The sequence below is a fragment of the Scyliorhinus torazame genome, chromosome 22 (assembly GCF_047496885.1).
Source record: "Scyliorhinus torazame isolate Kashiwa2021f chromosome 22, sScyTor2.1, whole genome shotgun sequence".
Classification (NCBI taxonomy): domain Eukaryota; kingdom Metazoa; phylum Chordata; class Chondrichthyes; order Carcharhiniformes; family Scyliorhinidae; genus Scyliorhinus; species Scyliorhinus torazame.
In genome coordinates this window covers 10,601,911-10,626,903 of record NC_092728.1, presented here as the reverse complement: position 1 = coordinate 10,626,903, position 24,993 = coordinate 10,601,911, and the positions used below count along the sequence as shown (strand labels likewise).

Sequence of the window (24,993 nt, the reverse complement as noted above, 5' to 3'; positions counted from 1 at the left end):
ATGGTGGAGGCAGGTTCAATCAAGGAATTTAAGATGGTATTCGATCATTATTTGAATAGAAACAATGTACAGGAGTTCAGAGAGAAAGGCAGAATTTGTGAGGTTGGAGGACCTGGAGGAAGTGTATGAGCTGCCTTGGGGAAAAGGTTTTAGGTACCTGCAGGTCCGGCACTTTCGATTCTTTTGCAAATCTCTTTAAATCTGTGCGCCTCTCATTCTCGATTCTTTTCCAAGCGGGAAGAGTTTTTCCTCGTCTACTCTGCAGCCCCCTCATGATTTTGAACATCTCTAATACATTTCCTGTTGGTCTCTTCCTCTTGAGTCCCAAAACCAGATACAAAGACTTTAGTTTTGTCCTATTCTTATTTTTGTAACCACTACCCTTATCTGCTGCTTTATTGTCTACTCTCAGCCCCTTATTTCTCATATTAATACCTTGCTCTGTTACTTTTTCTCTTCTCCTTGATTTACCACATCTTCCAAATTTTGATCTCTTGCCCCACTATTTAGTTTAAAACCCTATCTACTTCCCCTAGTTATGCAGTTTGCAAGAACATTGGTCCTAGCGAGGTTCAGGTGTGGCCATCTGAGATGGGCACCTGCAAAGGACCATGGGAATTATGGCCAACCCAGGACTCAGACAGATACAGATCTTCTGTGTATTTGAAACACAGGTAGCTAGACATAATCGAAACCCCCGCTCATTTGCATTCTAATGGCCCACTTCCCCAGAACAATAGGACTGCACTCAAGAAACCGATACAGCCACAGACTGATCGTCGCCACTCCCTTTGCTCAGAGAGCCCAACTGCCAAGGTCAATTGTTATGGGCGAGGCGTTTTCAGAACCCCAAGGTGTATCATGGAGTTCAACCAACCTCTCCCTTTAATGGATTGTTGCTTTTGAAGCACGCGGCTTGTTCTCCACGTGTGATATTACAATTATGGACACGTGGGTTTTTAAACACAAAACAATGTTTATTCCATGAACTCAACTTAACCTCTTAAATAAACATTGGATCTCTTAACACCCCTTACTTCAAAGATAACCCCGAAAATATTACAACACTAAATAATCCTTCAGTTATCCCTTTCAACATCCATGAGACTTTAAACAGAAACACATCAGGTTAAAGGCTTTACTATTATGAGTTTAAATCACCCAAATGATCCATAGATAGTCTTTCATGGCAGAGATCACAGCAGATCCAACTCACTGCAAAACACACACACACACCCAAGCTGTTTTTCAAACTGAAACTTCAAAATGGCTGAACTGAGCTCAGCTCCACCCACTCTCTGACATCACTGTTTTCTTAAAGGTACATTGCTTAAACATCCATTTCTTAAAGGTACTCTCACATGACACAATGACCGCTAAGAACCCGCCCAGCCACCAAGGCATCCGCCCCTTTATTGGCCAAAATCGAAGGTGTGATCGAAGCCTGTCGAATTATTGGGTCCAAGATTAAGGACCGCCCCAAAGAGTGCGAAATCCCAGAGGGATAAAAGGGGAGGGACATAGCCATGTGTTCTGCCTCTTTTAGACCCGGCCTGTGTCAGCCTCTTTTGGATCCGGCCTGTGCCAGCCCAACTGCAGCATAACGACAGGACAACCAAGTTCAAGACCAACGATCGCTACCTGCCAGATGAGCCCAGCAGAGACAGAACCACTTCTTCAAACCAGCCACGTGAGATCAAGATAAAGGCCTTATCCACTTGCACAGTGCCGGTTGCCTGGTTAAGTGTAGGTTATTGTAGTTAATAGGTGTAGTTTAACATGTAGTATATTGTGCTTGCATGTCGAAATAACCCTTGTGTGCAAATAAACCACCTTTGATCTTGAACTGACTAAATGGTTGTGTGGTCATTTGACCGATATAGGGGAAAGCCTTGTGGTTCAGTAAGAGAAATAGAAACACCCACCGTATTGGCGACGCTGTTGGGACATAACATTATATCATAAAAAGAGCCTCAGTATCATATTGGCGACTCTAAAGAGCAACATTATTGGTGACGCTGGTGGGATAGTATTCCGATTGGCAACACAGGTATAGACTGTCCCAACAGTACAGTTCCCACTTTTCCCTACACTGGTGTCAGTGCCCCACAATCTGGACCCCACTTATCCCACACCAGTCTTTGAGCCATGTATTCATCTCTCTTATTTTATGAAAGACTATGTCAATTTACACGTGGCTCAGATAATAATCCAGCGATTGTTACCTTTAAGGTTCTGCTTCCTAATTTAGTCCCAAGTTTCTCAAGCTGTCTTTTCAGAACCTGTGCCATGGTTCTATCTATGTTGTTGGTTCCGACGTGGACCATAATAACTGGACCCTCCCCCTCCCACTGCAAGCTCCTCTCCAATCTTGAGCAGATGTCCCGAACCCTGGCACCGGGCAGGCAACATAGCTGGGCTCTCGCTCTTTACAACAGAGAACAGTGTCAACCCCCCTCACCATACTGTCCCCTTATTCTTATATGCTCCCCCTCTTGAATAGATTTCTGTACCATGGTGCCATGGTCAATTTGCTCTCTCACCCATAGCCCCCACCCTCACCCAAACAAGCTCAGAGGACCTCAAACCTATTGGACAATAGGCTGACTTCTGCAGCCTGCCCTCTGAGTTCCTTATCTACCCCACTCACAGTCACACCCTCATTCTAGCCCGATCAACCCCATTCCAGCCCACTCAGCCCCTATTACAAACACATCACTGCACCTGCCCCCACTCCAACCCCCTCAACACCTGACTCCAACTCATCAGTCAATCAATCAATATATCCTCACCTCCCCCCCCCCCCCCCCAACTCTAAACTCAGTGTTTGAGATGTTAAGGCAAATATTTCCCACTTGGCATCGGTTCAATAACTAAACCAGTTGTTACGCACATTCCTGAACAACTGGTTTAGTTATTGAACCAATGCCAAGTGGGAAATATTTGAAGGCTGGAAATGTTGTTGGTAAAGCGGCTGATTGTGAAATGAGCCTCCGATGTTAAGACTATGTGGTGAGATTGAGTTACATTCTTGAATCACAGCGCAGTTACATCGATCAATGTGCCGAGTTACACTCAGTCTCCATTCACATTGATTGAGACATCCTGGAGAAACAGATGATCATTTCTCAACATGGAACTCTGGAGCTTCCTAATAATGATCTCCTCACTGACAGCAGTAACGAGGGCAGAGATTGGTGAGTGTATTGTGGAGACACACTGCGGAGGAGGGGAGTTTGGGACCTCAGCTCTTGCTGTGACGTTCCAGAATTAGTCTTGTAATTTTCTATTCTACTCTCTGAGCTTCTCACACTTGATCTGGAGTGTCTGAATACAATTACCCCAAGTAAGATCCAAGGTACATCAATTCAGTTTGCTTTCACCTTTGGTGGGGGTTTGATTCCCAATTCAGCCCTCACCAACAGAGTGCAAGTTTACACTCCAAGATCTTCCAAATTATTTTGTATTGGAAAGGGAGCGTGTGAGGGGCGACACAGTGGTTAGCACTGCTGCCTCATGGCGCTGAGGACCCGGGTTCGAATCCCGGCCCCGGGTCACTGTCCGTGTGGATTTTGCACATTCTCCCCGTGTCTGCGTGGGTCTCACCACCACAACCCAAAGATGTGCAGAGTAGGTGGATTGGCCACGCTAAATTGTCCCTCAATTAGAAAAAAAGAATTGGGTACTCTAAATTTAAAAACAAAAGAAAGGGAGCGTGTGGATGAAGAAATGGGAATGAAAACTTGTGTTTTGTGTCATTGGGCATGATCCAATGGCCACGCTGCACTGGAAAAACAGCTCGCCGCGGCGCTGCATGGCCGTTGAAAGCCAGGAGACCCAGCTCCTGGGGTCTACCCGGCTTGCCACACTTCGCGAGACCCTAGGCAATCTCACAAGACGTTGCAATGTGAACCCCATGCGTAATGGGCGGGATCACGTTTTGGCAAATCGGCATAATAGAGCGAGACAGTTAGTCATTCAGCACTGGTCCCAACAAACAGGGATCAGACGGAACAGCACTCTTGAGAGTCTCCCGGGGACCCCAGGCCCCCAACTGCACGCCCTTTTGGCGGGACGGTGTCAACTGGGCACCCTGGCAGTGACACCTGGGCACCCTGGCAGTGACACCTGGGTGCCAACCTGACACTTCCAAGGTGCCCAGGTGGCATTGCCAGGGTGCCAGGTTGGTGCCAGTATATCTTACTGAATATGAGTAGCTGAATTCAGCCTCCAAGGATGAGAGTTTCATGATTGTGACCTTAAGAGTTGTCAGAATTCTCCCTGCCCCGCACAGTGGGCTTAATGGCCGACGTGAGGAGAAAGTTGCAGCGGGAGGTTAAAAAAACCAGATTTGATGTTGCAAAATGACGGCAGGAACTTACACTGCTGGACACCATGGCCGGTCCTGTCGGATGTCTGTGTGAAACCTATTTGCATCCTGCTAATAGAATGCAGATGAAGGCCCAACCATAATTGTCCTTCCATGTCCGTGCTGTCTGCGGGAAATCACATTTGTCCAGAGCACGTCTGTATATATTGGGACTTACTTGAATGTGATGACCCTCATGAGGACCACGTGGGATCACTTGTATATCTCCCCGTGGGGCTCATGGAGTACGAGTTTCAATGGAAACAGGCCGAGGCCCATCCAGCTGTAACTTCATATGGAGCGGTTTAAATACCGTCCCAGAGCCGGACTGGAAGTCCTGCTAGTCGCGGGCTGGGCACTTGTGTTGTAAGCCGTGGGTGAGACTTTACTTTTGAGTTAAAATAAAATGAGTTAAATCTTCATCATTGTGTCTCCTGGATTACTACATTGGCGATGAGGATGGGATAACAGGCTTCTGGACAGCCCTGCTTGGAAAAAAACAATGTCTCCAGTAAGAAACGTAGAAAGAGGATGCGGAAATGCCTTTATTTGGGAAACTCAAGCCGTTCTGATGTCGGCGTGGACAATTAGCACCAGTATGCCAAAAGAATGCGCTATTTCTTTCATGCGAGTGGCATAGAGGGTGACGATTGACAATCATTTTGATCACCTGTGGAGCCCAGACGTTCGCATCATTAAGAGTCTGACTTACCCAGCGAATCCGGACTCAAAAAACTTTATCCAAGCTGGTAGGCCTACTGGCAAACCACTGGGCAGCACGGTAGCATGGTGGTTAGCATAATTGCTTCAGAGCTCCAGGGTCCCAGGTTTGATTCGTGGCTTGGGTCACTGTCTGTGCGGAGTCTGCACGTTCTCCCCGTGTCTGCGTGGGTTTCCTCCGGGTGCTCCGGTTTCCTCCCACAGTCCAAAGATGTGCAGGTTAGGTGGATTGGCTATGCTAAATTGCCCTTAGTGTCCAAAATTGCCCTTAGTGTTGGGTGGGGTTACTGGGTTATGGGGATAGGGTGGAGGTGTGGGCTTGGGTAGGGTGCTCTTTCCAAGAGCCAGTGTAGACTTGATGAGCCGAGTGGCCTCCTTCTGCCTGTAAATTCTATGAAAACCATTACAACCCAAGAACATTGGATATTCTACAGTCATAGGTTTAATACAGCTGGAAGAATCCCTGGAGAGTCTGTAATGGAGTTCCTGATCAGGCTCAGGAAACTAGCTGAGCACTGTGAGTATCGGCCAGCTGGCTGGTATGTAGGATAAATAATATCTTGACACAAAGGAAACTGCTTGCAGAACCCGCCCTTGATCTCAAAAGAGTCAAAAGTGTCCCTGGAAAATGCTGACAAAGGGACCAGGAACTCCAAGGTTCAATGGACAAAGCGGCACAGTGGTTAGCACCGCCTTCTCACAGCGCCAGGGACCCGGGTTCAATTCCACCCTCGGGTGACTGTCCGTGTGGAGTTTGCACTTTCTCCCATGACTACATGGGTTTACTCCGGGTGATCCGGGTTCCTCCCACAGTCCAAAGATGACCATGCTAAATTGCTCCTTCGTGTCCAAAGTGTGTAGCTTAGGTGTGGTTACGAGGATAGGGTGTGGGCGTGGGCCTAGGTAGGATGCTCTTTCAGAGGGTCATTGCAGACTCGATGGGCTGAACAGCCTCTTTCAGCACTGGAGGAATTCTATGATTCTATGACTGCAGCATGCTCAACATCGGACATCCCCCGTATCGTAAAACAGGGCTCCCTGTAGACACCACCTCCATGCCCTGCCCTCCACCTGTTCACTACTCAGCCGTGACATGCAAGGACATGGGTCGACGGCCGTCAAATCCCAGGTCTGTTAGAGAAGCTTCTCTAGAAGACTTTGAAGACTAGTTGCAAGAGTACTGTGCCTGCGGTCAAACTATATGCCCAAAGCAAGGCTGCCAGAATCATCAGTATGCAAACTGCCCAAGCCAGAAGCCAAAGCCATCTCAGGCCCGGACCTTGCAAAGCCACCAGCCCGAACTGGACGAACTGATGCAGCTGAATTGCATCACCACCCACAAAGGTGCCCCAATCAAAATTCAACTCCAAGTCAATGGTCACCCTTTGGAAATGGAAGTTGACACAGGAGCTGCTGTCTCCATGTAGCACAGCGGTTAGCACTGCTGCCTCAGTGCCAGGGATCCGGGTTCAGTTCCAACCTTGGGTGATTGTCTGTGTGGAGTTTGCACTCCCCATGTCTGTGTGGGTTTCCTCTCACAGTCCAAAGATGTGCAGGTTACATGGATTGGATATGCTAAATTTCCCAGTAGTGGCCAAAGATGTGCAGGTTAAATGGGGTTGTGGGAATAGGGTGGGGGAATGGGCCTGGGTAAGGTGCTATTTTGTAGGGTCAGTGCAGACTCGATGGCCCGAATTGCCTCCTTCTGCACTGTAGGAATTCTATTATAGGGGAATAGACCTTCAGGCTCCTCCTAGCTGACATCGGAACCCTGAACCTGCAGGACACCAGGAACAGATTGGTCTCATATAAAAGGGAGCCTCTACGAATCGTAGGAATCACTGTGACCTCCAGTCACCCATGGGTAACAGACGGTCCGATGCCCTCTAATAGTTGTGCAAGGACCAGGACCAAGTCTCTTATGCAGAGACTGACTGCAAAAAATTCAATTGGACTAGCAGAACATTTTCACAATGCAAACCGCGGGCCTGCATGAATTCATCGGGAAATATCCTGAGGTGTTTCTGGAGGGCCTTGGCAAAATCAAAGGAGCGAGAGCAAAAATCCACGTGGACCCGGAGGCCCGACTTAAATACTTCATTATGGACTTAACATTTTATGGAAGGACTGGAGTTTGCATGGATGGAGGAAGAGTTGGTGGAGGCTGATCGGGCTCTTTGAAGTAGTGGAGGGATTGGAGGCTATGCAGTCGGACAAGGTCCTGGGGTCCGACAGGTACCCAATGGAATCCTACAAGATGTTTTCTGGGGTGCTGGGGCCCTTGCTGGTAAGGGCGTTTAATGAGGCAAGAGAGCGAGGTATCCTTCCCCCAACAATGTCACAGGCTTCGATCTCCTTGATTCTGAAGCGGGAGAAGGACCCAGAACAATGCGGGTCAGACAGACCAATCTCCCTTTTAAAGTAGACACAAATTGCTGGCCAAGGTTTTGGCACTGAGAATAGAGGATTGTGTCCCAGGAGTGATAGGGGAAGACCAGACGGGATTTGTCGAAGGAAGGCAGTTAACGGCCAACCTTAGAAGGATCTTGAATGTTATCATGATGCCCTCCGAGGATAGGGAGGTGGAGGTGGTGGTTGCTATGGACGTGGAAAAGGGCTTTGACCGGGTGGAGTGGGATTTTCTGTAGGAGGTCTGGGACATTTTGGGTTTGGGCAGGGCTTTGAAGACTGGGTCCGGTTGTTGTACCGGTGGTGAGTGCGCGGACGAACCGAGTGAGCTCGGACTATTTTAGACTGTCCCGTGGGATTTGGCAGGGATGTCGATTCTCTCCACTGGTGTTAGCATTGGCTATAGAGCCGTTGGCATTAGCGCTGAGAGCCTCAAAGGACTGGAAGGGGTTAGCCCGGGGTGGGTGGAGCACAGGGTCTCGTTATATGCCGACGACCTACTCCTGTATATTTCTGACCCGTTAGGGTGGATGGCAGAGATTATGTGGATCCTAGGGGAATTTGGCCGGTTCTCGGGGTATAAATTGAATATGGGTAAAGTGAGGTCTTTGTGATCCAGGCGAGGGGACAGGATGTTGTTTAAAGTGGTGGGTGGGAGCTTTCGTGGCACGGGGGTGGGAGCAGTTACATAAATTAAATCCAGCCCGGTTAGTTGAGCAAATGAAGAAGGACTTTCGGAGGTGGGACACGCTCCCGCTGTCACTGGCGGGGAGGGTACAGACCGTAAAGATGACGGTTCTCCTGAGATTTCTGTTTATTTTCCAGTGTCTCCCTATTTTTATCCCAAAAGCTTTTTTTAAGAGGGTTAATGAGATGATCTCTGGGTTTGTGTGGGCTGGTAAAAGCCCACGAGTAAGGAAGGTGCTGCTAGAGCGGGGCAGAGGGGAGTGGGAGCCTTACTGAACTTTAAGAACTATTACTGGGCGGCAAATATAGCCATGATCAGGAAGTGGGTAGTGGGGGAGGCGTCGGTGTGGGAGCGGGTGGAGGCAGCATCATGTAGGGGCACAAGTAACGGAACCTCTGTTGTTCTCACTCAGTACTCTGCAAGCCCGGTGGTAGTGGCAGCTTTGAGGCTAAGGGGTCAGTGGCGGAAGCACGTGGTAGTGGAGGGAACGTCGATGTGGGCTCCAATTTGTGGTAATCGCCGGTTTCTCCCGGGGAGGCTGGATGGAGGGTTTCAGAGGTGGCAGAGAGCAGGGATTGAGAGGCTGGGGGATCTGTTTATCTATGGGAGCTTTCCTTGTTTAGAGGATTTGGAGGAGGAATTTGAACCGCCAGGAGGGAATGGGTTTCGCTATCTGCAGGTGAGGGACTTTGTACGAAGGCATGTTCCGACCTTTTCGCTTCTACCGCCCCAGGGGATACAGAAAAAGGTGGTTTTGAAAACGGGAGTGGGGGAGGGGAAGATCTCAGAAATTTATAAAGAGCTCATGGAATTACCTCCCAGATGGGGAGGTAAAACATAAGTGGGAAGATGAGCTGGATGGGTCTATGAGAGGATGCTCTGAGCAGAGTCAACACATCCTCACCATGTGCCAGACTCAGCCTGATACAGTTTAACGGGTCCACCTGGCCCGGATGAGAAGGTTTTTTGAAGGGGCGAAGTATGGGCGGTGTGCGGGAGGGCTCACAAATCATGTCCACATGTTTTGGGCTAGTTTGAAGCTCAGGAGATTCTGGCAGGGATATGCTGATGTCATGTCCACGGTGTTAAAGACAAGGGAAGCACTGAGTCCAGACATGGCAATTTTTGGAGTGTCGGAAGAAACGGGAATCCAGGGGACGAGAGAGGCTGACGTTTTGGCCTTTGCCTCCTTGGTAGCCTGGAGACGTATCTTATTGACGTGGACGGACTCTGAGCCCCCAAAATCGGGGCTATGGGTTAACAACATGGCTGGGTTTCTCAGGCTTGAGAAAATCAGGTTCGCCCGAAGAGGATCAATGTTAGGGTTCATCCAAAGGTGGCAGCCATTTATCGACTTCTTCTGGGAAAATTAAACTGTTGCAGAAACAATAAGGGGGGGTTTGGGAAAGAGGGGGTAAGGGGAGATAGTTTAGTTTAGTTTAGTTTAGTTTTGGCGAGATAAACGAGTGGAGGAGAAGGGACTGGGGAACTCTGTGTATAAGCCATATTGGCTGGGTATGGTTGTTGGTTTGGAGGGGTTATCTACTGAGTTGTGTTCACATTTGTAATTGTTGTTATAAAATCACAAATGCCTTAAAATGTTTTCAAAAGAAAAAAAATCAATAAAATTAGTTGAACCTTCATCTTTGTATCTCCTGGATTACTACATTGAAGAAGGTCTGGGGCTGCCTCCGGAGTTTGAGATGGAGGCCTTCATCGATCGTGGAGCCTGGAACAGATAGCAGTGGGTGGAAGGAGCATCTATCAGGTGGATCTTCAAGCTTCAGTGTCTTGAGGAGGTCCAGCTTCCTATCAGTGTTCCTGGAGGTCCCTCTTCTTTCTTCAGGAGGTCTATCTTCGTTCTTCAATGGGAGGTCTGTGATGTCCAGACACTTTTAAAAAATAGCACCCAGACATGATGGCAGACCGCGAGCCTTCCAGTCCACCCACCGTGCGAAATATCAGGAAAACCCCGGCTGCATAATTAATGAGGCTGAGGTTGTGTGACTTCCTGAACCTCCATAAAATGTAAACGCCGCCACACACCCAGAGGACAATAGGCTGCTTCTCCCATTTGAGAGAGGGCTGGCTGGTGGTAATTTAATCTGAAGGTCACCACACCTCAGGCAGGGGGGCAAGGTTGAAAAAGCTGGGTCTTCATGAATAACCTCAGCTAGTATGGGAATTGAACCAAGACTGTTCGCATCGCTGCACATCACGAACCAGCTCTCCTGCCAACTGCACTAAGGTAGGAAACTCCTCATCCCTAGCCCCACTCCTACCATTGGTCTTGGCACAGGATGGGTGAACCTTTCTGAATTCATTAAAAGCAATAGCAGAAAACATCCTTGTTTCAAAAATTTGTTTCAATCTAACATTTCAAAAATGGTTCTTTGTTTACAAGCAGACTTGCTGTATGTTGAGTGTTTCCATCTCTCAGTATTATCCTCGATCTAGAGGGTAAATTGTACAATGGTTTCACTCAGTCACAAGTTGTTGATTTAACCCTGACCGGGGTCCATAGTTTAGGATGTCAGTCAAACATTGAGGAGTTGCTGCACTTTAGGAACTGTCAAGATTATAAATTTAAGTTTAGGTTCTGTCCACTTGTTCAGGTAGGAGCTAAAGATCCCATGGTACTAGTGGAAAAGGAGCAGGGAGACCTTCTGGTGTCCTGGCCAACATTCCACCTTCAGCGACAAAAAAAACACAAAATGGAGGAATGGGGCTTTCAGCTCATTGTTGTTTGTGGGATCGAATTGTGTACAAAATGGCTGTCATGTATTAAACTCTGAACTCAATCGATGACCGATGGACTTTAAACTTTCATTTTTTTCTGTAAATTAAGAAGCCCTACATTTTGCAATGTTTTGTAATTATTTACAGATTGAAATGTTCATGACTGTGCAAATCTTTTATTATTTTATATTTTGTTTTTATTTTAATGATTGTCTATAACTATGCTATGAATTATGATTACTTGTTTCATTTGTATTATTGTCACAATTTGGCAGCTGGTGCTGTGATGACTATTAGTAAACTGAGTATTATCTGTCTAACAGTCACTGCCATGAGAATTCATTCCTTGTTTGTGAATATTTTAGCCACAGTTTGGAGAGACATGATGAGTTGCGATATAATTGCAAATGTCAAATTTAATTTTGTGATTTGTCTGTTGTTTTCTCTGTCTAGATGTTGAATCTATTTCTGCAAGGATCTACTACCGCTCTGCACCAGATTCAACTAGAAATATATACGTATTCACGATAAATTCCATTCCCTTTTTGCTCTATGATTTTGAAACGCAAAAGTTTGTTTTAAATGGGAAAATGACAGAAGGGCTAAAGGAACTGGGTCAAGAGGAAGTGATTTATTATAAAGCGATGGCTCGTGGACTCAATGTTCGGCTGCAAAAATACACCAACGAAATGATAAAGCTGACAAGTGCTTCAAGTACCATCACCAGTAAGTCACTCATTTACAGTTGAAAAAACATTTTGCAGTGACATCTCATGAGCACTAAAGTTAATGCACTAACATTCAGTGACAAACGGCATTTATTTCCAACCAACCTTAGCCATCTGATTATATTCAGAGCAGGGAGGTTATGATGGAACTGCGTAAAACAGCTAGAGTACTGCGTGCAGTTCTGGTCACCACACCATCGGAAGGATGTGATTGCACTAGAGAGGATGCAGAGGAGATTCACCAGGATGTTGTCTGGGCTGGAGTGTTTCAACTATGAAGAGAGGCTGGTTAGGCTGGAGTTGTTCTCCTTAGAGCAGAGAAGGCTGAGGGGGACCTGATTGAGGTGAGCAAAATTTTGAGGGGACCTAGATAGAGTAGATAGGAAGAAGCTTTTCCCCTTAGTAGAGGGATCAATAACCAAGGGCATAGATTTAAGGTAAGGGGCAGGAGATTTAGAGGGGATTTGAGGAAAGACTTTCTCAGCCAGAGGGTGGTGGGAATCTGCAACTCGCTGTCTGAAAGGGTGGTCGAGGCGGGAACTCTAACAACAATTAAAAAGCATTTAGATGAGCTCTTGAAATATCAGAGCGTACAAGGCCACGGACCAAGTGATGTAAAATGGGATTAGAATAGATAGCTGTTTGATGGCCGGCACAGACAAAATGGACCGAAGGGCCTCTGTGCTGTAAAATCTCTATGACTACGATGAAGTAATAACTGATCCCTCTATTCAACCTATCAAAATGTGATCATGTTTATCACTGTTGAACTCCATTTGTCAATTATATATCCATTCTGCAAGCTTATCAATGTCCTCATGTAATTTTTTCCAGTCCTCGACAGAGTTTTAAAAAAAATATGTTTTTACATAATAATCAACACGAATGAGAATTAGAATGCAGAAAATCGCAAGTAAATGTAAAAGTTTTTTAAAAACCAACACATAATTAACTTGAATACTAAAACTAAACTAAACCCCTAATTGCTGACCATGACTAGATCCTTAAAAGAGGAAATAAACAGCTGCCATCTTACATAGAACCTCTCCACTTGATGGTGAATTGACTTTCTCCAAGTGTAGGAATGACATTAAGTCACCCAACCAAGCAGAGGCACTGGATGGCGTGGGAGACCTCCATACAAGCAATATTCACCTCCAGGCTATCAGTGAGGCAAAGGCGACAGCATCGGCCCCTACCCCAGACTGGATCACCGGCGAATCCGACATCCCAAATATGGCCACCAGCGGACATGGGCCCAAATCCAAATTAAGTATCTCCGACATGGTGCTAAATAAGGAGAGAAAGAGGCCTACGAGGAACAGGACATATGAGTATGGCTAGCCTGGACAAAAGCACAGCGATCATACCTATCCTCCACATTTGGGAAAAACCCACTCATCCTCACCCTCGTCTAGTGCGTCTGATGTAACACTTAAACTGAATTGGACTCAACCGGACATGTGAGGATGTGGAGTTGACCCTGTGAAAGGTCTCACTCCAAACCTCACTGGTAGGTGTTGGACCCAATTCACTTTCCCATTTTGCCCTCACCCCGCTTAGCAGGGAGGGATTTGATGAGAAAATATGGCCATATAAGACTGAAATAGACTCCTTGCCAGGCGGAACCAGGGACAGAATCCTCTCCATCAAATAAGAAGATGGCGCCAAAGTAAAGGAAGGAAAAGCCATAGGCGAGAAGTCGCAAACTTGAAAATGACAAAAAAGGCTGGAGTTGGGTAGCTGAAATTTAACAGCTAACCCCCTAAAACTGGTAAACCTCCCTTCCACGAACAAGTCCGTAAAATGCTCCAAACTCGTCACTTTCCAAGATTTCAATATTGGGTCCAAACCCAGAAGGCAGGAAAAGGTGATAGTTAAATATAGGGACGAGCGAAGACAGGGAAAGGAGCTTAAAGTGCCCTCTAAACTGTTTCCAAGTCCTAAGAGCAGAGACCACAATGGGTTAGAGGAAAATCTGTAGCGAATGGAATTTTGTCCTTCATTGCTAGAGGGATGGAGTTTAAGACTAGGGAGGTTCTGCTGCAATTGTATAAGGTGTTAGTGAGGCCACACCTGGAGTATTGTGTTCAGTTTTGGTCTCCTTACTTGAGAAAGGATGTACTGGCACTGGAGGGTGTGCAGAGGAGATTCACTAGGTTAATCCCAGAGCTGAAGGGGTTGGATTACGAGGAGAGGTTGAGTAGACTGGGACTGTACTCATTGGAATTTAGAAGGATGAGGGGGGATCTTATAGAAACATATAAGATTATGAAGGGAATAGATAGGATAGATGCGGGCAGGTTGTTTCCACTAGCGGGTGAAAGCAGAACTAGGGGGCATAGCCTCAAAATAAGGGGAAGTAGATTTAGGACTGAGTTTAGGAGGAACTTCTTCACCCAAAGGGTTGTGAATCTATGGAATTCCTTGCCCAGTGAAGCAGTAGAGGCTCCTTCATTAAATGTTTTTAAGATAAAGATAGATAGGTTTTTGAAGAATAAAGGGATTAAGGGTTATGGTGTTCGGGCCGGAAAGTGGAGCTGAGTCCACAAAAGATCAGCCATGATCTCATTGAATGGTGGAGCAGGCTCGAGGGGCCAGATGGCCTACTCCTGCTCCTAGTTCTTATGTTCTTATGACTATGGCAGGAGCGAGCTTCCATTTGTTCCCAAATAGAATCGGGGTCACTGAACCACAACAGAATTATTTGGATGTTAGCAGCCCAGTAATAAAATAGTAAATTGGGGAAGGCCAAACCCCTCGTCTGTCTATCCCATTGGAGTAGAACGCTACAAATTCTGGGATTCTTACATAGCCAAACAAAAGCAGGTATCAATTTGTTAACCTTAATAAAAAAGGATTTGGGCAGACAAATGGGAAAACATTGAAAGAAAAAGAAAAACTTTGAGAGCACATTCATTTTCATTGTTTGGACCCGTCAAAGATAGAGGAAGGTTCCACCTCTGTAAACTTGTTTTAACATTATTAATCAGGTTTGTGTAATTCAATTTATGAAGTGAGGCCCAGTTATGGGCCACCCCAGACCCCGAGATAACGAAAGCTTGTATTGGAAAGGTGGAAAGATAATTTCCCCAATTGGGCTCGCCTCCGAGAGGGGTTAACCGGGAAACAGTCACTTTGCTTAAGTTCAATTTATACCCAGAGAAGGAGCCAAAGGTGTTGTGCAACTTCATTATGTCATCGATGGAGAGAGATGGGTCTGTAATATATAAAAGTAAGTCAGAAAGAGATAACTGATACTCCAACCCATCACGACTAATACCCCTCCATTGACGAGAGGACATCAATGCTATAGAGTGGCTCAGTTGCCAGGGGGGGACAAGAGTGGAGAAAGTGGGCAGCCCTGACTAGTGCCCCTAATCAAGGGAAATAATCAGAGTACAAAGCATCTGTACGAACACTGGCAGTAGGGGGATTATATAACAGGCAAATTCATGGCCGAATCCAAATCTCCCGAGAATCTCAAATAAGTACTCCCATTCCAGTCTGTCAAATATTTTTTCAGCATCCAGAGATACTATCAGCTCAGGCTTTGTACTGGGGAGAGGGAAAGGATGACATTTAGAAGACGACGTATGTTGGCTGACAATTGTCAGCCCTTCATGAATTCTGCTTGATTCTCTGAAATTATACATGGGAGACAAGGCCCCAACCAGAGCAGGAGAACATTAGCAAGTAGCTTGATGTCCACATTCACAAGCACACTCTGTTGGGTCCTAGTCCCTCTTGCCACCCAGACAATTTTCCACATTGTTGTAGCTGTACTGGTACAGCTTGGCCAAGGGTGCGGCAAGTTCTGGAGCACAAGTCTTAAGGACTATTGCTAGGATATTGTCAGGGTCCATAGTCTTTGCTCTTTCTAGTGTCTTCAGCCATTTCTTGATATCACATGAAGTGAATCGAATTGGCTAAAGGCTGATATCTGTGAGACAGGAGACCTCTGGAGGAGATCAAGGTGGATCATCCACTCAGCACTTCTGGCTGAAGATTATTGCGAACGCCTCAGCCTTTTCTTTTGCACTGATGTACTGGGATCCTCCATCATTGAGGATGGGGATATTTGTGGAGCCACCTCCTCCAGCGAGTTGTTTAATTGTCCACCACAATTCACGGCTGGATGTGGCAAGACTTATATCTGATCTGTTGGTTGTGGGATCGCTTAGCTCTATCTATCACTTTCTGCTTAAGCTGTTTGGCACGCAAATAATCCTGTGTTGTTACTTCACCAGGTCGACCCCTCATTTTTCGGTATGCCTAATGTTGCTCCTGGTATGCCCTCCTGCACTCTTCTTTGAACCTGGGATGATCCCCTTTCTTGGCAGTAATAGTAGGGTGGGGGATATTCCAGGCCATGAGGTTACAGATTGCGGCTGAGTACTATTCTGCTGCTGCTGATGGCCCACAGTACCTCATGAATGCCCAGCCTTGAGTTGCTAGATCTGTTCGAAGTCTATCCCATTTAGCTCGGTGGTAGTGCCACACAACACGATGGAGGGTCTCCTCAGTGTGAAGACGGGACTTTGTCTCCAAATGGACTGTGCGGTGGTCACTCCTATTGATACTGTCATAGACAGATGCATCTGCTGCAGGCAAGTTGGTGGAGATGAGGTTAAGTATGTTTTTCATTCTTGTTGGTTCCCTCACCACCTGCTGCAGTTCCAGACTAGCAGCTTTGTCCTTTAGGACCCAGCCAGCTTGGTCTGTGGTGGTACTAACCAGCCAGCCTTGGTGATGAACATTGAAGTCCCCACAGATGTTAGCAAGGAGGACTTTGTAGGGTCGGCTGGACTGGGTTTGCCATTTTCTGGTGCCTGGGCTGATACTGGGTGGTCCATCTGGTTTCATTTATTTGTGTTTTCGTAACGGTTAAAGACAACTGAGTGGCTTGCTAAGCCATTTCAGAGGGCATTTAAGAGTCAATCACATTGCTGGGGATCTGGAGTCACACATAGGCCAGACCAGGGAAAGATTGCAGATTTCCTTCCGTAAAGGAGATTAATGAACCAGCTGGGTTTTTAATGACAATCGTTTCATGTCCATCATTAAACTTTTAATTTCAGATGTTCTATACAGTTTAAATTCCACCATCGGCTGTGGTGAGATTGAAACCCGGGTCTCCAGATGATTAGCCTGGGTCTCTGGATTACCACTGAGCTACCGCCTCACCTTGGATCTCCCCTTTCACCATCCCCTGGCCCCAATTTCAAAGTTTCAATTCTGAATATAAATTGTGAACAGCAGTGATTCCAGTACTGATTCTTGTGGAACACCTACCACTCTGAATAACCACCCTTTACTCCCACTCTCTGCTTTTTTGAAGCCAGTAATCAATCCATTCTGCCGCTTGTTGCCTGACTCCACCTTCTCTGACCTTATTCGTTAGTCTATGATGGGGCATCTTATTGAAGATTCAGATAAATTACATCTACTGCATTCCCAATGTGTATTCTCTCTGTGACCTGCTCAAAAAAGCAAGCAAGATTTTGCCTTTTGAATTCCATGTTATTAATTTCTATATTTCATATTTCGAGTTGTTTTTTTCTATTCTCTCCTTTAGGAATGATGCTTTTTTTCCTATTACTGATGTTAAACTGACTAGTCTGCAATTCCTTAGACATGGTCTGTCGCCATTCTTTAATATAGAATGACATTAACTTTCCGCCAATCCTCTAGCAATATACCTATTTCAAGCAAATTATTAAATATGAGTAGTAATATGACTGCTATATCTTCCCCAGACTCTTTTAAAATGTATGTTATGTGCAAGTGTTACAGGAGTACATGTTGTTACAGTTTTTTACTGTTATTTCTGTTATAGAAAAGCCCCTTGTACACATCTACACCAAGAAAATCTACGCCCCACATCAGTCGAACATCCTGTTTTGCTATGCAGAGAACTTCTACCCTTTCGAAATTGACATCACCTTCCTGATCAATGGGAGGCCATTCACTGGGCTGGTTAATTCGTCACAATTAATGATTGAGATGGACTGGACATTTAACATCTTAAAATACATCAGCATTGATCCACAGGATAGAGACACCTACAGCTGTCAAGTAAATCATATGAGTCTCGATGAACCAATGACTGTGTTAATGGGTATGTTAAATTTTAATTACTGTGTACTGCATTTGACAAGAATAAGACAGTATCTGAAAAGGATCATGTGCACACATTGTGCCTTTTTCAAAGCTTAGGGAGACAGCCATTCCCTGGTTCATTCCCAAGGGCAATGCCATGGCCAATCAGAGTAAACCAGCCTGGTTTGAATTTGAACAAAACTAGGCAATTAACTGTGCCATGCTGCATTCTTCAGAGCAATGCCTCCACCAATCAAAGTCCACTTGCCAACCAATCAGCACTCTCATCTCAAGCGGGATAAATTGTTCTTCCCTGTTAATGTTGAAAATTTCTTCTGAGCTAATGAGTTCATTAAAAAAAAAAAGTTTTCCCAATTAATGGGCAATTTAGCGTGGCCAATCCACCTAGCCTGCACATCTTTGGGTTGTGGGGATGAGACCCACAGACGCGGGGAGAATGTGCAAACCCCACACGGACAGTGACCCAGGGCCAGGATTGAACCCGGGTCTTCGGCGCCGTGAGACAGCAGTGCTAACCACTGTGCCACTTGTGATCCAATGAGTTCATGACAGAAAGCTTTGATAGCATGTTTTCTTTCAGCAATACATGGTCAATTATATATTGGGCAGGATTTTTCGGCTATTGCCGCTGGCAGGATCTTCTGGTCACTGACGCCGCCCCCCTGGTTCCTCAGTGGCAGAGTGAAAACAACGGAAAGCCCTGTTGATAGTGGTGGGTGGGAAGACCCCGCTGCCAGCCAGTGGCGCACTGCCTGAGACAAACACACTGCGGGTAGGTGTAGAAAATCCCATTAATTGCGTTTGATTGTATTTTAGTGGGTATTCACTTGTGTGCCCTGGAAATAGACACAGTCTGAAACTGTGGTGTTGGGTTAGGAGGTGTATACTTGTAATGTGTAACTCTGCAAATATATATGGAAATGTGTACAGATTGGCTCCAATTCCATTCTTCACCATCTGCCCTTCTGGAATAGAACACAAGGACCAGCCACTTATACTGAGGTCATCAACCTCTTCAGAGGAGGATCTCCGCCTTCCACCACCCCTTGTCCCTGCTGAAAGAGGCCCCCAACCTCCACCCACCCTAGACTTGACTGCCACCATGCCTCCTCACTTTTATCTCCACCTGGTTAGGTTGGGTCCTGGGCTAGGAACCTGTTCAGCACACCAGGCGCTCATTATGGTGTTGAAGCTCCACCATGTGTTGGGGGGAGGGGGGCGAATTCGGAGTTCCCCATGTTCTACTGGCTCCATACGACTACCTGCACATCAGGAAAGGTTCAACAAACCCCTCCATGGCAAGCATCTGGTTCAGTTTAAGGGACTACCAGAGAAAGAAAGAATTCTGATGATCAGTGAACATAAACAAAGATTTAACCTGCTGTTTTTTGACATTTTAAACAGATCAGTCATATTCACAGCCCCACACTGGGACCATTGTCTGTGCTGTTGGAGTTATTGCTGGTGCTCTTGGGTTGATGGTAGGTCTGTACCTGGTTACAAAGCTATGCAGCAGGTGAGTCTCTTCTCTTTATTGTGGCTGATTCTGTTCCCACATTCACCAAATGCTTTAGTTTCTGTTGGGATTTATAAAGTGACAGCTTCAACATGTTTATAAATTCATTTACAGACAGGGGAAACCTTGTTCCAGACAATTCTGCAAATAATAACTTTGTGATCAAGGATGGAAATATCACCGATTAAGGTTTGTATCATTAAACCTGCTGTAATCATTTTTTAACTGATGTGTCTCTGTCAGTCAGACACAGCAGTCAAATAGGCACAGTACACATGTCCTTCGAGCAGTGTAAGACATTCAGATCATTAGACTTTGATTGAGACAAACCCTGGGCATATTTTGTGGATTTAAATGATGAAGATTAACCTGGGAGAGGAACAGATCAGATTCACAGCTTTGCAGAGACTTCAACAATATTCATCGATTCGATTCAGAGACAAAATAGGCAGATGAAGGAATTAGGTTTATCATAATTTGTATCTAACCCCGTGCTGTACCTGTCCTGGAAGTGTTTGATGGGACAGTGTGGAGGGAGCGTTACTCTGTATCTAACCCCGTGCTGTACCTGTCTCCTGAGAGTGTTTGATGGGGACAGTGTAGAGAGAGCTTTACTCTGTATCTAACCCCATGCTGTACCTGTCCTGGGAGTGTTTGATGGGGACAGTGTAGAGGGAGCTTTACTCTGTATGTAACCCCGTGCTGTCCCTGTCCTGGGAGAGTTTGACGGGGACAGTGTCGAGGGAGCTTCACTCTGTATCTAACCCCATGCTGTACCTGTCCTGGGAGTGTTTGATGGGGATAGTGCAGAGGGAGCTTTACTCTGTATCTAACCCCGTGCTGTACCTGTCCTGGGAGTGTTTGATGGGGACAGTGTAGAGGAAGCTTTACTCTGTATCTAACCCCGTGCTGTACCTGTCCTGGGAGTGTTTGATGGGGACAGTGTAGAGGGAGCTTTACTCTGTATCTAACCCCGTGCTGTACCTGTCCTAGGATTGTTTGATGGGGTTAGTGTAGATGGAGCTTTTCCTCTGTATCTAACCCATGCTGTACCTGTACTGGGAATGTTTGATGGGGAGTGTAGAGGGAGCTTTACTCTGTATCTAACCCCGTGCTGTACCTGTCCTGGGAGTGTTTGATGGGGACAGTGTAGAGGGAGCTTTACTCTGTATCTAACCCCGTGCTGTACCTGTCCTGGGAGTGTTTGATGGGGACAGTGTAGAGGAAGCTTTACTCTGTATCTAACCCCGTGCTGTACCTGTCCTGGGAGTGTTTGATGGGGACAGTGTAGAGGGAGCTTTACTCTGTATCTAACCCCGTGCTGTACCTGTCCTAGGATTGTTTGATGGGGTTAGTGTAGATGGAGCTTTTCCTCTGTATCTAACCCATGCTGTACCTGTACTGGGAATGTTTGATGGGGAGTGTAGAGGGAGCTTTACTCTGTATCTAACCCCGTGCTGTACCTGTCCTGGGAGTGTTTGATGGGGACAGTGTAGAGGGAGCTTTACTCTGTATCTAACCCCGTGCTGTACCTGTCCTGGGAGTGTTTGATGGGGGCAGTGGAGAGGGAGCTTTACTCTGATTCTAACCCCGTGCTGTACCTGTCCTGGGAGTGTTTGATGGGGACAGTGTAGAGGGAGTCTTACTCTATATCTGACACTGAGAGTGTTTGATTCCAATAAGTAACACTAACAACACTGAACATCCTTGTAATACTTTTCCAGCAGCTTTGATATTTGATATAATGAATAATTTTCCTGTCTTTTACCCTAGATTAGACGTCAATAGGAGGAGGGAGAGCAGCCGTCTGTAGGATGATTTTTTAAAAATTTGATTCTCAGAATGTCCTATCAAATATTAATCAAGCTTCATTAATTGTTCAAGGAGTATTTGTACATTGCAATCGATGTAAAGGAACTGTGGAAATCTATTAAAAGTTATCAATAGACTGAATTATATCATCCTTATGATTTCCTGGGCAATGTGATATATCTGATGAGATAATTCATGGGGGAAAATGTCAATTACACTACTCTCTAACCACCTCATTCAACCCCTCTACTTCTCTGTGTTATACTGATTGTCACACAAGGGGAAATTCTAGCAGAGAGCCAGGCTGATAGTCCAGTGGTCACAGTCTCACACACAGATCAGAGGGGTTATCATTATATCCAAACACCATGATTTAAACAAGTAATCTGGACAGACAATCTGGTTCAGTGCTAAGGATTGCTGCAATGTTAGATCGACGTGGACAGTAAGGAGCCTGTGTCACTATTTGTAGAAGAGCTGTAGCAGGGGGAACTCTCCGAATATCCCGGCCAACATTCTTCCCTCAAACACCACCCAGCTCTTGAATATTGCTGAAAAAATAGTTGTTGAAGCTTTCACCTTGCACTCACCAGGACAAAAACAAGAATGCCAAATTTCAAACCATCACAATTTATACCGCAAGAGAAAAAAGTGCTGATTGGTTGGCCAGTCGACACTGATTGGTCAAGTTTTTAACCATGGACAAATAAATCATGTACCATTGGCTCTTTGAGCGCCCAGATAATTCAAAAAAGTTACAAAAAAGACACATTCTTTTTGTTTGTGGAGAATAGGTCCCTGTGTATGAATGTCTGTCACTTCGAGCAAGCATAAATGAACCACATTACAAGCCCAATTGATTATCTTAAATTGGTTGTTAGTTTAACTGTTACTGCACTAATTGCATTACGGTTTGCGAAATCTTGCTGGGTAGAAAATGACTGTCACATAGTAGTTTTTCAAACATTTTTTCCCGCACCCACATTTGGCAACCGGCCATCCTTTGGGACTCGCATTGGTCGACCTTCGCTACCCACGCCAACTGACCTCCGCGACACACGGCGACTGCACTTCGCAAAACATGCCGACCAACCTTTGTGACACACGCCATGTTCGCTCAGCTTTTAATGCGAAAGGGGAGTCTGCTTTGTCCTCATGATCTCACGTGAATCCAGTTCAAAAGAGAAGGCAATGGGTGTATCAGGTACAGATTTCGGCCAGTTTCTTTGTGCTCTCTTAAATCTTTGTGAAAACTAAAAATCCAACCTCACAAATGTAGGTTGTCGTGACGGGCAATAAAAATGAAATGAGTGTACTACTCAGCACTGAATACTCCTGGGAGATGCTCCACCAGAATGCTGCTAGCCTCATGGGCTTTTGGTGCATTTTTAATGTGATATTACAGGTGAGCTGCAGCTGCGCAGACTTTTAATCAGGAGTCAGCTCTAAGCTTTTTTAAAATAAATTTACAGTGTCCAATTCTTTTTTTTTCAAATTAAGGGGCAATTTGGTGTGGCCAATCGACTGACCTTGCACATCTTTTGTGGGGTGAGACCCACTCAGCCAAGAGGAGAATGTGCAAACTCCACACAGACAGTGACCCAGGGCCGGCATCAAATCTGGGTCCTCGGAACCGTGACGCAGCAGTGCTAACCACTGCACCGCTGTGCCGCCTGAGTCAGTTCTAAGTTAATAACTGACTCTGGTGCCTCACCTCATTTGCATTGTCACAATTGACAAAACCATATCTCAAGAAATCATCTTTATACTTCTTTGTTCTGAATTAAGTTTCTTTTTACAGGGCCATTAACAAGAGGCCCAGGAGCTCTAACACTCTCTGTCCTTCCCTGACTCTCCTGGCCAGCTCTCTCCAGCACATTCTGTTGTGAGATGCTCTCCAATAGGTACACTGCCTATGGCCATCTCTTACTTTGAAAAAAAGCATTGATCTTCACAGTTCACTTTGCCTTTCTTGCCAGCAGCTGCAAATTGAAGTAACTCTGATCCCTGCTTTGGCACCAAAAGCATGTTCCTGGATGGCGTTTACGTCAATTCTATGTGCAGGGCATGTGGCCTACTCGCTGCTGTCATTTCTGGCTGTCAGACTCCACACAGCCTAATCTGTATCTCCATTTAAAAGGCAATGGCGGCCGCAACTCTCCATGTAAAAGCCAGTAGCTTCTCCCGTGATAGGGATCACTGTGGAAATGGCGGAACTGATTGCTCCACCCGACATCCGCCCGCCGTCTACCCGTGGGCCATGACCCTAACTTTGAAAAACCCTGACGTCGTATGTCCCTGGAAGATACCTGGTTAAGTGGCATTGAAGAAATGCCAAGGAACCCTAAAAGAAAGTCCAGAAAAGGGAGCAGTTCACTGATGATTGGACAATGTTCAGCACCATTCACGACTCTTCAAGCAATCCACATGCAAATGCAGAAAGACCTGGAAAATATCCAGGCTTTGGGCTGCCGATTAGCAAGTTACATTCTCGTCACCCACGTACCAGGTAATCATCACCTCCAACAAGAGGGGATTTTAATTTTTTTAATTTAATTTTTTTTAAATTTAAGAGTACCCAATTTATTTTTTCCAATTAAGGGGCACTTTAGCGTGGCCATTCCACCTAGCTTGCACATTTTTTGGGCAGACACGGGGAGAATGTGCAAACTCCACACGGACACTGACCCAGAGCCGGGGTCGAACCTGGGATCTCAGCGCCGTGAGGCCACAGTGCTAATCTACTGCGCCACTGTGCTACCCACAAGAGGGGATCTAACCATCTCTCTTTGCCATTCAATGGTTTACCACCGCTGATTACCCCACTATCAACATCCTGGAGGGGGGGGGGGGGGTTACCATTGACCTGAACTGAACTAGCTATATAAATACTCTGGTGACAAGAGCAGGTCAGAGGCTGGGAATCCTGCGGAGAGTAACTCACCTCTTGACTCCCCAAAGCGTGTCTAACATGTACAAGGCACAAGTCAGGGGCGTCATTCTCCGCCGGCGGGAGTCTCCGTTTTGCCGGCGCCCGGGGGTTTCCCAACGGCGTGGGGCTGCCCCACAATGGGAAACTCCATTGACCGGCCGGTGTTACGGAGACTCCCGCCGGCCGGTCGGGGCAGAAATGTGGCGGGGCGGGTAGGAGAATTTCGCCCCAGGTGTGTGATGGAATACTCTCCACTTGCCTGGATGAGTGCAGCTTAACACCGTCCAGGACAACCAGCTTGATTGGCGCCCATCCCCAAAACATTCATTCCTTCCACCACCAACGCACAGTAGCAGCCGTGTGTACCATTTACACCGCGTGTAGTCCTGTGTCAAAATTCAATCCTACTCATCTGGTGTACTGAAAGAGCTTGAGAAAATATTCAGCACGGTCTTAGAATTTGATCCCTTATTCTAACTTATGCGGCTCCCAGATAGGAGAATAATTGACATTAATGAGAAAAGGGTGTATAATAGGTTAACCCTTGCTGCACTGAAGAACATTCTTTGATCCTGGATTAGTGATAAGTGTCCCTCAATTCAGAATTGGCATCAAATTATTTTGGAATGTACCCCAGTGGAGTTTCTAACTTGCATACTCCATTCTAAATCAGATACATTCCGGAAAGTGTGGGACCTCCTATTTCAAATTTATAGCTTCTGCTATGTCGGACTTGCCCCTGCAAGGATTTATGTAGCACTGTTTTGAATTCTCTGTACGTGAAGGTGTGCATCATATTACCATGTTTACATCCTCTTCTCTATTTTCTCGCTTATCCGTTTTTTAAATATTGTATGTTTGAACACACTTGGCGGGTTCTCCAGCCATGTCCGTCCGGCGACTGTAATAATAATAATGATAATAATATAATAATCGCTTATTGTCACAAGCAGGCTT

The 24,993-nt window shown here is 46.0% G+C and overlaps 1 protein-coding gene across 2 annotated transcripts; it reads left to right on the top strand.

Annotated features, from left to right (window-relative positions):
• Window positions 1-3,021: 3,021 nt before the first annotated feature.
• On the top strand, window positions 3,022-21,245 carry LOC140399474 (RLA class II histocompatibility antigen, DP alpha-1 chain-like). Of its 2 annotated transcripts, none has more exons than XM_072489050.1 (6): window positions 3,022-3,197; window positions 11,379-11,651; window positions 17,493-17,774; window positions 19,181-19,292; window positions 19,407-19,481; window positions 21,071-21,245. In XM_072489050.1, exons 1-5 carry the CDS (start codon window positions 3,134-3,136, stop codon window positions 19,441-19,443), a joined length of 768 nt encoding a protein of 255 aa, XP_072345151.1. In that variant the 5' UTR covers window positions 3,022-3,133; the 3' UTR covers window positions 19,444-19,481; window positions 21,071-21,245. The 2 variants fall into 2 exon arrangements, with proteins under 2 accessions (XP_072345151.1, XP_072345150.1); XM_072489049.1 differs by having other exon boundaries at window positions 21,066-21,245.
• The last annotated feature ends 3,748 nt before the right edge of the window (window positions 21,246-24,993 follow it).

Coding starts and splice junctions, on each gene's coding strand:
- LOC140399474 (XM_072489050.1), top strand. CDS start 3,134: ATGGAACTCTGGAGCTTCCTAATAATGATCTCCTCACTGACAGCAGTA. Junction 3,198..11,378: donor AGTAACGAGGGCAGAGATTG/GTGAGTGTATTG, acceptor TTCTCTGTCTAG/ATGTTGAATCTATTTCTGCA. Junction 11,652..17,492: donor TGCTTCAAGTACCATCACCA/GTAAGTCACTCA, acceptor TTTCTGTTATAG/AAAAGCCCCTTGTACACATC.